This window comes from Mobula hypostoma, chromosome 8 (genome assembly GCF_963921235.1).
Source record: "Mobula hypostoma chromosome 8, sMobHyp1.1, whole genome shotgun sequence".
NCBI lineage: Eukaryota > Metazoa > Chordata > Chondrichthyes > Myliobatiformes > Myliobatidae > Mobula > Mobula hypostoma.
In genome coordinates this window covers 587,400-600,520 of record NC_086104.1, presented here as the reverse complement: position 1 = coordinate 600,520, position 13,121 = coordinate 587,400, and the positions used below count along the sequence as shown (strand labels likewise).

Here is a 13,121-nt window from a genome sequence, read left to right as displayed (position 1 = left end):
GTAGTATTGAGGAATCAGGAAGGCTGCAGAAGTACTTGAACAGATTAGAAGAATGGGTAAAGAAATGGCAGCTGTAGTACGGTATCATGAAGTGTATGGTCATGCACTTTCGATAGAGAGACTGAAAGCATAGACTGTTTTCTAAACGGGGAGAAAATTTAAAAATCCAAGGTGCAAAAGGACTTGGGAGTCCCTCTGAAGGATTCCCTGAAGGTTTATTTGCAGGTTAGGTCAGTGGTGAGGAAGGCGAATGCAAAGTTAACATTTATTTTGCAAAGACCAGAATATAAAAGCAAGAATGTAATGCTGAGACTTTCTAAGGTACTGGTGAGGCCTCACTTGGAGCATTATGAGCAGATTTGGGACCTATATTTGAGAAGAGATGTGTTGACATTCGAGAAGGTTCAGAGGAGGTTCATGAAAATGGTTCTGTGAATAAAAGGCTCATCAAATGAGTAGTAATTGATTGGTCTGGGCCCGTACTCACCAGAATTTAGAAGAATTGCAGGTTGGGGGGGGGGGGAGGGAAATCTCATTGAAACCTATTGAATATTGAACGGCCAGCATAGAGTGGATGTGGAGAGGATGCTTCCTATAGTGCAGGTGTCTAGGACTAGACGACACAGATAGAGTGAATGTGGAGAGGATAAACACAAAATACTCTGCTGATGCTGGGGTCAAAGCAACACTCAGAACACGCTGGAGGAACTCAGCAGGTCGAGCAGCATCCGTGGAAATGATCAGTCGACGTTTCGGGCCAGAACCCTTCGTCAGGACTGAAGAGGGAAGGGGCAGAGGCCCTATAAAGAAGGTGGGGGAGGGTGGGAAGGAGAAGGCTGGTAGGTTCCAGGTGAAAAACCAGTAAGGGGAAAGATAAAGGGGTGGGGGAAAGGAGGCAGGGAGGTGATAGGCAGGAAAGGTGAAGAAGGAATAGGGGAAAACACAATGAGTAGTAGAAGGAGGCAGAACCATGAGGGAGGTGATAGGCAGCTGGGGGAGGGGGCAGAGTGAAATAGGGATAGGGGAAGGAGGGGGAGGGAATTACCGGAAGTTGAAGAATTTTATGTTCTGTTACATGCTCAAGGAGATCTGTTTTTTTTGTGAGAATGATGTAATGGTCTTTTGGAGGTCACCTGATCTGATTTTCCCGCCGATGTGAGGTCACGTGATGACCTGTGTCCCGTGACTATATAAAGGTCGACTCAGGTAACGCAGTTGGTTTTTGTGTTTGTAGATTTCCAGATAGAATGTGTTGTGCCTCCATTTCTGTTGTGTGTTTGTTTTTGCGACGCAGTTTCATTTTTAAAACGGAAGGTGCGTTCTCTTACAAGATTTGTATTATTGAACTGGAAATTTGTGGCTGGAAGTACCAATTTACTCAATTCCGACAGTTTTGAAGGGAGAGTGAAGAATTCATCAAAGTGAAGGATCGAGAGAAGTCAGCATCGGGTGGCAGTTTAATAAAGGATCGACCTTATTGAGTCTTCGTTGAAGAGAACCTGCATTGAGATAACTCTTGCAATAGCGCAAAGAGTTCATGCAAAAAGGTGCTCTCTCTCTAAAGGAATTTAAGGTCAGTCAATTTAAACTGTTTATTTTCGACATCGGGAATCCTGTGGACAGAACCAGCAGTAAAGGTGTGTCGGTGAAGAAATCGTTCTCCAGAGAAGTCTCTCCCAATTGAATGTGTAAAACTGTTAGACTTTCAAAGTTATCGCTTTAAGAACTATATCTAGCTGTATCGCTTTAAGAACTGTTTTCACATTTAACGCCTTAAGAACCAGAGCCGAGTGGCAAGTTGGTGAACAGCTGCGTATCTGTTAACCTCCGGTTAAAGTTTTCCTTTGTTTTTTTTCCCTATCGTTTATACGTGTTTAATAAATGTTTGGTTGTTTTTATATAAACCGTCTCGATTAATATTCATTGTTGCCGATAACGTAACAGTTCATACCAAGGGGCTTGAGACTACCTAGACGGTATATGAGGTGTTGCTCCTCCAACCTGAGTTTAGCCTCATCATGGCAGTAGAGGAGGCCATGTATGGACATATCTGAATGGGAGTGGGAAGCAGAGTTGAAGTAGGTGGCTACCGGGAGATCCTGTCAGTTGTGGCGGACGGAGCGGAGGTGCTCGACGACCGCGATCTGTTCCTTCATACAGTTAGTAATCCTGCCATTAATCTGTTCCTTCATACAGTTAGTAATCCTGCCATTAATCTGTTCCTGCATACAGTTAGTAACCCTGCCATTAATCTGTTCCTGCATACAGTTAGTAACCCTGCCATTAATCCTGCATTCTGCCTTCAAATTTGCAATGTCTTTCAGCTTTGACATTCCAAAGTGCATCAGTCCATTTGCCACTTCTAAACCCAGCTCTACATCCTGTCAATATCCCAAAAGAGCCTACGACAACCTCCACAACTCGCCAGTGGACATATTAGCAGAGGGAGGGGCAGTAAGGGTGGGTATTCTGGGATTGGGGGGCACACACCGGCAGGACATGGAGGGGAGGGGGGCAGAGAATACACACCGAGGGGAAATCCTGGAGCACCTGGCTGTCCTTCTCCTGACTCTGGCTGTACCTCCACTCGGGCTGGTACAGGTAGGTGTGGAAGTTCTGTAACATGGGCACCTTCTCCTCCAGAGGAATGGACATATCATCCTCCACCGTGTCGAGAGCCCGCAGTACCAGGTAGAAGATGCACACTGCCTGCCTGTGGAGAGAGAGCAGAGTTAGTCCAAGACGGAGGCTGGCTCAGTCCCAGCAATCCCACTAACTCTGTTCCCTCTGCCCAAGACAGCCCTCACGGGTGCAGGCTGCACCTGCTCTCTTCGCTCAGCCTACCAGAAACCTCACCTCAAGTCTCCATCCAGAGCTTGAATAACGGCAGCAAAACTGCGGCTGGTCTGGTTCAGGTATATGTAGCATGTTTTCAACGTCTCACTTATCGAGTCCTGGAAAACAAATACATCACATCACCGCCCAGCTGCTTCACAACCTGCACCTTCCCCAGCCTGGACCTGCTAACCCCTGCCCACACCCCTTCCCCACCACACCCCACACACATAAACCACAGCTGAGGCTTTGTAAGACCACACAGAGTATTATCAGCAGTTTTAGACTGTATCTAAAAAAGATGTGTTGGTATTGAGGAGATGCACAAGAATGATTCCAGGAATGAAGGGGTTAAAGTATGAGGACTGTTGAATGACTCTGGGTCTGTACTTTCTGGAGCTGAGAAGAATGGGGGTTGGACTCATTGAACCTATGGAATATTGAAAGGCCAGATAGTGGATTCTGAACCTCAGAAAACAGGGATGTCCACTTAGAACGGAGATGAGGAGGAATTTCTTTAGCCAGAGGCTGGTGAATCTGTGGAATTCATTGCCAGAGACGGCTGCAGAGGCCAAGTCACTGGATATGTTTAAAGTGGAGGTTGATAGGCTGTTGATTAACATTCTCTCCATATCCAGTCGATCTAGGCCTTTCAATATTCAGCACAAAAAAAAGGTCACTTGGAGAAGGCAGGAGAAAAGGTTGAGAGGTATCATAAATCCACCAAGATGCTCTTCTTCATGGACTACTACTACTACATCGACTCAGGCCTAGGGGGCTGGCGTCGGGCACGATGATGGACTCTCCATTTCTCCCTCTCCCTCATCAGTGTGTTTAGTTCATCTACATTAGCCACGCCGTTAATGTTGAGCATGTTGACCATAGTCTTGGGAGGGCGCCCAGGGTTCATCCTCCCAGGGCTGAATGGTATAATATCACTCCTATGCCTTAAGCTCTGAGTCTCAGCTCTGACAGACAGCAGACAGCAGCTGCCCCAGGTAGTTCTCCCTTCACTCCATTCCTCTCCTCTCACTTCCACCCACCCCATCATCAAAAACCCTACACATTAGGATTGTAGGAAAGGCAGAAAAGCTCAGGGCATGGATCAACACCTGGAATTATGACATTGTGGCCATTGGTGAGGCTTGACTGCAGGAGGGGCTGAATACGCCAGAGCCCCGTTGTTTTCGATGTGACAGAGCTGGAGGGGCTGAAGGAGGAGGGAGGGGAACCAGAGTGTTAGAGCAGATAGTGAGGTGGAGGAGGATAAAGGTCATGCGAGAACTGCAAGTATAGTGCATGGAGTAAAGCCAGATCTAACATATAGAGAAGCTTTGAGGAAAGAGAGGCAGAATAAAGGGTGTAAAGGTAGTAAGGTAGAACGGCTAAAGTGCGTGTACTTCAATGCAAGAAGCATCAGGAACAAAGGTGATGAACTGAGAGCTTGGATACATACATGGAATTATGATGTAGTCACCATTACAGAGACTTGGCTGGCACCAGGGCAGGAATGGATTCTCAATATTCCAGGATTTCAGTGCTTTAAAAGGGATAGAGAGGGTGAAAAAAGGGGAGGAGGGGTGGCATTACTGGTCAGGGATACTATTACAGTTACAGAAAGGGTGGGTAATGTAGCAGGATCCTCTTTTGAGTCAATATGGGTGGAAGTCAGGAACAGGAAGGGAGCAGTTACTCTACTGGGGGTATTCTATAGGCCCCCTGGTAGCAGCAGAGATACCGAGGAGCAGATTGGGAGGCAGATTTTGGAAAGGTACAAAAATAACAGGGTTGTTATCATGGATGGCTTTAACTTCCCTAATATTGATTGGTACCTGATTAGTTCCAATGGTTTAGACGGGGCAGAGTTTGTTAAGTGTGTCCAGGACGGATTCCTGTCACAGTATGTTGACAGGCCGACTAGGGGAATGCCACACTAGATCTAGTATTAGTTAACGAACCGGGTCAGGTCACAGATCTCTCAGTGGGTGAGCATCTGGGGGACAGTGACCACCGCTCCCTGGCCTTTAACATTATCATGGAAAAGGATAGAATCAGAGAGGACAGGAAAATTTTTAATTGGGGAAGGGCAAATTATGAGGCTATAAGGCTAGAACTTGCAGGTGTGAATTGGGATGATGTTTTTGCAGGGAAATGTACTATGGACATGTGGTCGATGTTTAGGGATCTCTTGCAGGATGTTAGGGATAAATTTGTCCCGGTGAGGAAGCTAAAGAATGGTAGGGTGAAGGAACCATGGGTGACAAGTGAGTTGGAAAATCTAGTCAGGTGGAAGAAGGCAGCATACATGAGGTTTAGGAAGCAGGGATCAGATGGGTCTATTGAGGAATATAGGGAAGCAAGAAAGGAGCTTAAGAAGGGGCTGAGGGGAGCAAGAAGGGGGCATGAGAAGGCCTTGGTGAGTAGGGTAAAGGAAAACCCCAAGGTATTCTTCAATTATGTGAAGAACAAAAGGATGACAGGAGTGAAGGTAGGACCGATTAGAGATAAAGGTGGGAAGATGTGCCTGGAGGCTGTGGAAGTGAGCGAGGTCCTCAATGAATACTTCTCTTCGGTATTCACCAATGAGAGGGAACTTGATGACGGTGAGGACAATATGAGTGAGGTTGATGTTCTGGAGCATGTTGATATTAAGGGGGAGGAGGTGTTGAGTTGTTAAAATACATTAGGACGGACAAGTCTCCAGGGCCTGACGGAATATTCCCCAGGCTGCTCCACAAGGCGAGGGAAGAGATTGCTGAGCCTCTGGCTAGGATCTTTATGTCCTCGTTGTCCACGGGAACGGTACCGGAGGATTGGAGGGAGGCGAATGTTGTCCCCTTGTTCAAAAAAGGTAGTAGGGATAGTGAGCCTTACTAAGGTAATTATAGACCAATGAGCCTTACGTCTGTGGTGGGAAAGCTGTTGGAAAAGATTCTTAGAGATAGGATCTATGGGCATTTAGAGAATCATGGTCTGATCAGGGACAGTCAGCATGGCTTTGTGAAGGGCAGATCGTGTCTAACAAGCCTGATAGAGTTCTTTGAGGAGGTGACCAGGCATATAGATAAGGGTAGTGCAGTGGATATCATCTACATGGATTTTAGTAAGGCATTTGACAAGGTTCCACACGGTAGGCTTATTCAGAAAGTCAGAAGGCGTGGCATCCAGGGAAGTTTGGCCAGGTGCATTCAGAATTGGCTTGCCTGCAGAAGGCAGAGGGTGGTGGTGGAGGGAGTAATTCAGATTGGAGGATTGTGACTAGTGGTGTCCCACAAGGATCGGCCCTGACACCTCTACTTTTCGTGATTTTTATTAACGACCTGGATGTGGGGGTTGAAGGGTGGGTTGGCAAGTTTGCAGACAACACAAAGGTTGGTGGTGTTGTAGAGGATTGTCGAAGATTGCAGAGAGACATTGATAAGATGCAGAAGTGGGCTGAGAAGTGGCAGATGGAGTTCAACCCGGAGAAGTGTGAGGTGGTACACTTTGGAAGGACAAACTCCAAGGCAGAGTACAAAGTAAATGGCAGGATACTTGGTAGTGTGGAGGAGCAGAGGGATCTGAGGGTACATGTCCACAGATCCCTGGAAGTTGCCTCACAGGTAGGTAGGGTAGTTAAGAAAGCTTATGGAGTGTTAGCTTTCATAAGTTGAGGGATAGAAGTTAAGAGTCGCGACGTAGTGATGCAGCTCTATAAAACTCTGGTTTGGCCACACTTGGAGTACTGTGTCCAGTTCTGGTCACCTCACTATAGGAAAGATGTGAAAGCATTGGAAATGGTACAGAGGAGATTTACCAGGATGCTGCCTGGTTTAGAGAGTATGCATTATGATCAGAGATTGAGGGAGCTAGGGCTTTACTCTTTGGAGAGAAGGAGGATGAGAGGAGACATGATAGAGGTGTACAAGATAATAAGAGGAATAGATAGAGTGGACAGTCAGCGCCTCTTCCCCAGGGCACCACTGCTCAATACAAGAGGACGTGGCTTTAAGGTAAGGGGTGGGAAGTTCAAGGGGGATATTAAAGGAAGGTTTTTTACTCAGAGAGTGGTTGGTGCATGGAATGCACTGCCTGAGTCAGTGATGGAGGCAGATACACTAGTGAAGTTTAAGGGACAGGTATACTAGACAGGTACATGGAGGAATTTAAGGTGGGGGGTCATATGGGAGGCAGGGTTTAAGGGTCAGCACAACATTGTGGGCCGAATGGCCTGTACTGTGCTGTACTATTCTATGTTCTATGATATTCTAAATTGGAGAAAGGCCAATTTTGATGGTATCAAAAAGGATCTGGCAACTGTGGATTAAGACAGGCTGTTTTCTGGCAAGATGTACCTGGTAAGTGGCAGATCTTCAAAAGTGAAATTTTGAGAGAAACAAGTTTGTTTGTGCCTGTCAAAATAAACAGTAAAGATAACAGGTTTAGGAAATCTTGGTTTTTAAAAGATCTTGAGGCCCTCACCTCATTAAGAGAGAAAAAAAGGAGGTGCATAGCAGGGATAGGCAAGCAGGAACAAATGAGCTGCTTATGGAAGATAAGAAATGCAAGAGAACACTTAAGAAAGAAATCAGGTGGCTAAAAGAAGGCATGAGATTGCCCTAGCAGACAAGGTGAATGAGAATCTTAAGGGATTCTACAGATATGTTAAGGGCAAAAAGATTCGACGGGACAAGATTGTTCCTTTGGAAGATTAGAATGGAGCCAGACGAGAGGAGGGAGATCTAAAATAAATTTTTTTGCATCTGTATTTACTCAGGCAATGGACACAGAGGCAAAGCAGCAATAACTTCATGGACGCTGTATAGATTACAGAGGAAGAAGCGTTTGCCATCCTGAGGCAAATCAGGGTAGATAAATCCTCAGAGCCTGACAAGCGTTTCCTCAGACTCTGTGGAAGGCAAGTGCGGAAATTTCTGGGGCCCTTGCAGAGATATTTAAAACATCCTTAGTGACAGGGCAGGTACCAGAGGATTGGAGGATAGCCAGTGTTGTTCCGTTGTTTAAAAAGGCTCTAAAGAGAAACCAGGAAATTATGGGCTAGTGAGTCTGACATCATTTGCGGGAAAGTTATTGGAAGATATTGTAAGGGACCCGATATATAAGCATCTGGATAGATATTGTCTGATTAAGGATAGTCAGCATAGATTCATGTGTGATAGGTCATGTCTAACCAATCTTAAGAGCTTTTTGAGGAAATTACTGGGAAAATTGGTATCTGATATTAGTTGTTGGAAGGTATTCTAAGGAACCAGAGAAGAATTTAAACTTTCCTGTGAGTGTGGAATAAACTGCCAGCACAAGTGATGCATGCGAGCTTGATTTCAACGTTTAAGCAAAGTTTGGAGATGTCAGGGTATGGAGGGCTATGGACGCTGCAGGTCAATGGGAGTTGGCAGGTTAAATGGATTCAGCATGGACTAGATGGGCCAAAGGGCCTGTTTCTGTGACTCTAAGCTCTGATACACAGTAGATGGTCTGAGCAATATCTGGACCCTGGTCCCAGGGAGCTCACCCCTCACTCCATCCCTCCATGCCCTGCCCCACTCTTCTCCCTTCCACCATCCCCATCATCAAAAACCCTTGCAAATTTCTACAGATGTACATGGACAGCATTCTGACTGGCAGACGCAAGAAATTCTGCAAATGCTGGAAAGCTAGAGCAATACACACAATCTACCTCATATGACCTTGCACTTTATCATTTACCAGCGCGGCACTTTCTCGGTAACTTTTACACTTTATTCTACATTAGAAACAGAAAACCTACAGCACAACACAGGCCCTTCAGCCCACAATACTGTGCCAAACACGTACTTACCTTAGAAATTACCTAGGGTTACCCAAGGCCCTCTATTTTTCTAAGCTCCATATATCCATCCAGGAGTCTCTTAAAAGACTGTATCGTTTCCGCTTCCACCACCATCACCGGCAGCCCATTCCACACACTTACCACTCTCTGTGTAAAAAAAAACGTACCCCTGACATCTCCTCTGTACCTACTTCCAAGTACCTTAAAACTGTGCCCTCTCGTGCAGGTCAATTGAGCCCTGGGAAAAAGCCTCTGACTCTCCACATGATCCACGCCTCTCATCAATATTGTTATTGCTTTTTCCTTGTTCTACTTCAATGCAATATTAATGATCTAATCTGTGAACAGTTTGCAAGACAAGCTCCTCACTGTATCTAGGTACATTTAACAGTAATTAACCAATAACTTGTCACCCACCCTCCCCATTTCCAGAAAAAAACTCTCCAAACATATCTGGCAAACTTGCCTGCAAGGAAATCACAGGTCATACCTTGCTCAGAAGAGATCTTAACGATCCAGAAATCTGAACCCCTGCCCCAGTTCCTCAACCACGCTTTCACCTGTCAAGTTATCCTATTGTTACACTCACTGGCTTATGGCACAGGCAGCAATCCAGATATTACTCCCCTGGATGGCATGCTTTTTAGGTTTCTACCTAGCTCACTAAAACCTTACCTACTGGTCACGGGTGCCAATAGGTACCAAGGCTTTCAGCTGCTCACCCTCCTTCAGAATGCTGTGGAGCCGATCCAAGACATCCGTGACCCTGACACATGGGAGGCAACGTATCATTGGAACAGCCCTGACACGGACACGGGACCCTGTCTGCCTCACCCGCTGTGGGAAGCACAGGGTGACACATCTCCCACCAGACACAGGACCCTGTCTGCCACACCCGCTTTGTGAAGCACAGGGTGACACATCTCCCACCATCGCCCCTGCCCTGCGGCCGTACCTCGGAGGACAGCGAGGCTGCTGAGAAGAACGCCTTTCTAGGAGAGGTGCTCGGCCGGGCTGGCCCGTTCCCTGCTGTTCGACGTGCCCAGCAGGAGAGGCAGGGTGCCGAGGACAGCCTGTCCAGAGCCGGGCTCCTCTGGCAGGGGCAGGGGCAGAGGAGGAGGCGAGGCTGGGGCAGGGCGGTGCGGCGGGAGTCACACTGCACAGCACGCAGGGCCAGAGGCCAGGCGCCGCGGGCTGCACAGTACATGCCGACCCGACCCGCGCAGGCCGTCTTCGGACACTCCCTCCACGCCAAAAACACGCAGACAACAAACACGGGGCTCCGCGCACCTCCGACCAGCCAATCACAGTTCTCGGTGGACACAGACAGCAAATCACTGAGCTCGCAGTGCGCGCAGTTCGCCAATAACAAACCTCCTGAATGGTCCGGCCAATCAGTGCACGGAAACACGCCTACACTCCCCACAACGAACCCAGCTAGCCAATCACAATATGAATGGTCAGCCAATCACAGAGCTCGTACTCTGACGAGACGGTAAGAAACTTCCACGGACTCGTTAAACTACAGACAAAGTGACAAGTTCCTCGTTGTAGTTGATCCTGGCCCTCGCACAGTCGAGCCGCACTGCTCTCTCTGTAACTGCATCCTAGTTTTCTTTCAGTAACTAATAGTTTTCTAATAGTAACTATGTACATGGTGAAGTCTGCACAAACACCTGTTCACCATCACAAACCAGAAAAGATTTGCAGATGCGGGAAATCTAAGCAACACACACAAAATCCTGGGGGAACTCACCCTTCACTTTATCTTGGTACACGTGGGTTAAGGGTGAAAGGTGAAAAGTTTAAGGGAAACCTGTTCACTCAGAGGGTGTGGAAGTAGCGGTATGCAGATCGATGGGAGTGGGCAGTTTAAATGCTTCAGCTTGGTTTGCATGGGCCTGTTTCTGTACTGACTTTTCTAGGACTATGATTTTAAATGTTGAAATCGAGTTTGCATGCACCACTTGTGCCAGCGGCTTGTTCCACATTCTCATCACCCTCTGAGTGAAGGAGTTTCCCCTCATGTTCCCCATAAACATATCACCTTTCACCCTTAACCCATGATCCCTGGTTTAGTCCCACCTAACCTCAGTGGGAAAAGCCTGCTTGCATTTACCCTGTCTATAGTCTTCAACATTTCATATACCTCTATTAAATCTCCCCTCGATCTTATAAACACCAGGAAGTAAAGTTCGAACTTATTCAACATTTCCTATAATTTAGCTCCTACAGTCCCGGCAACACCCTGTAAATTTTCTCGTGCTGTCCAGTCTTGGGGTGCTGATCCAGTTAACCACACCATGATCCAGTTTGTTGATATAGATGGGAAAGAACGCACCCAGCACCGATTCCTGTGGCACCCCACTAGTCACAGGCCTCCAGTCGGAGAGGCAACTATTCAAAGTGTCAGGCAGCATCTGTTTCGATCCTCGAGGGTATTTTAGTGGGTTTTATGCCTTGTCTGGTATTGCTGCACGACAGATGCCGGTGATAATGAACCTGTATCTGATTATAGCCGCAATGCTGCTGTTCTGGGGATTTGCTCTGCACCCATGCACAGACGAATGAACATGTGCAGAATTTCAGTCTGAAAATTCGGCACATCCTCAAAGATGCTCGTCAACTACTACAGGCGCCCCACGGGAGCCACGCCATCCGGACGCCTCGCAGAAATTATGAAATTATCCTGTGAGGGTCTACAGATGGGGTGGGGAGGAAGAGGGGAGAGAATGTGAGGGTGTGGGGAAGTGAGTAAAAGTCCTGAGAGGGTGGTGACGATGGGTTGTTAGGGTTGGGGTCGGGGGTAGGGTCCGGGTAAGGGTATCGGGAGATGGGGTTAGGGTCGGGGTAAGGGATCGGGGAGGTGGGTTAGGGTCAGGGAAGGGAACCGGAAGGTGGGTTAGGGTCAAGGTCAGGGTAAGGGAACCGGGAGGTGGGTTGGGGTCAGGTTAAAGGTAAAGGTAAGGGAACCGGGAGGTGGGTCAGGGTCAAGGAACCGGGAGGTGGGTTAGGGTCGGGGTAAGGGAACCGGGAGGTGGATCAGGGTCAGGGTAAGGGAACCGGGAGATGGGTTAGGGTCAAGTTCAGGGTAAGGGAACCGGGAGGTGGGTTAGGATCAGGGTAAGGGAACCGGGAGGTGGGTCAGGGTCAGGGTTAGGGTAAGGGAACCGGGAGGTGGGTCGGGGTCAGGGTGAGGGATCCAGGAGGTGGGTCGGGGTCAGGGTAAGGGAACCGGGAGGTGGGTTGGGGTTAGGGTAAGGGAACCGGGAGGTGGGTTGGGGTCAGGGTCAGGGTAAGGGAACCAGGAGGTGGGTTAGGGTCAGGGTAAGGGAACCGGGACGTGGGTTAGGGTCAGGGTAAGGGATCCGGGAGGTGGATTGGGGTCAGGGTAAGGGATACGGGAGGTGGGTTTGGGTCAGGGTCAGGGTAAGGGAACCGGGAGGTGGGTTGGGGTCAGGGCAAGGGAACCGGGAGGTGGGTTGGGGTCAGGGTAAGGGTAAGGGAACCGGGAGGTGGGTTGGGGTCAGGGTAAGGGAACCGGGAGGTGGGTTGGGGTCAGGGCAAGGGATCCGGGAGGTGGGTTTGGGTCAGGGTCAGGGTAAGGGAACAGGGAGGTGGGTTGGGATCAGGGTAAGGGAACCGGGAGGAGGTTTGGGGTTGGGGTAAGGGATCCGGGAGCTGAGTTCGGGGTTACGATTCCGGCTCCCGCGGGTTTGTACTCACCGCCCTCGAGTGGGCGCTGGACCCGGGTCCCAGTTTGTATTTGATCAGATTCAGTAGCTCCTCCGGGTGTCCGAGCGACCGCAGTAAATCCATTACACCGAGTGACCCGGCTCCCGCAGCTTCGCACCCCCGCGGGTACCCACCCGGGCTGCGATATCCTTCACCTGGGATCTGAATTCCCGTCCGCTGGGGTTGCCGTCCCGCTGCTCGGATACGCTGTCCCTCCCCGGGTCCCCGTCCCCGTTCTCCCAGCTCCCCGGCTCCCGGTCTCCGGGATGGAAATCGGCTCCAGCCTCGTCTGTTGTCGGGGCAACCGCGAAGCCCGGACAAGGTTCAGGTGTGGCCTCACTTGCAACAGCGACCGTGATTGGACAGAACCGCCTCGGACCAGGAAGTGTCAGCCAATTAGAAAAGCGACAGAGCAGAGCCCGTCTCGCCTCGCAGCCAATCAGCGAAGAGCTCGCATCGGCTCATCGCCGCCTCGGCCGTAAATACAATAATATCGGCGCATCTCAAATACTCAACCAGGGTCCCAGTGGGTCCTCGGAAATCACCGGAAACTCTCATTTAACTGTTCACAGAAGTAGTCAATAACATAGATGGACAACATAGGAGGCCAATCAGCCCAAAGTCTCTTCTGTTCCCAATTGACCATATACCGTCCACTTGGTGTGGGTGCAGCGCCCGTGTCCGAACTGCCTTCTTGCTCTACATTCCACTAAAATCCTAAATGTTTATGTCTGCCTTCATG

At 48.9% G+C, this 13,121-nt stretch overlaps 1 protein-coding gene across 2 annotated transcripts in view; it reads right to left on the bottom strand.

Annotated features, from left to right (window-relative positions):
• Positions 1-12,686, bottom strand: part of fdft1 (farnesyl-diphosphate farnesyltransferase 1) — a 31,278-nt gene extending 18,592 nt beyond the window's left edge. The window contains exons 1-3 of one of the 2 annotated variants that reach the window (XM_063055366.1): positions 12,371-12,686; positions 2,857-2,954; positions 2,530-2,713 (exon numbers count right to left, since the gene is read on the bottom strand). In XM_063055366.1, the coding sequence (XP_062911436.1) occupies positions 2,530-2,713; positions 2,857-2,954; positions 12,371-12,463 (375 nt within the window). In that variant the 5' untranslated portion in view covers positions 12,464-12,686. Of the gene's footprint in view, positions 1-2,529; positions 2,714-2,856; positions 2,955-9,599; positions 10,056-12,370 lie in introns of those variants that run through there. The other variant, XM_063055367.1, reaches the window with a different exon arrangement.
• Positions 12,687-13,121: the final 435 nt, after the last annotated feature.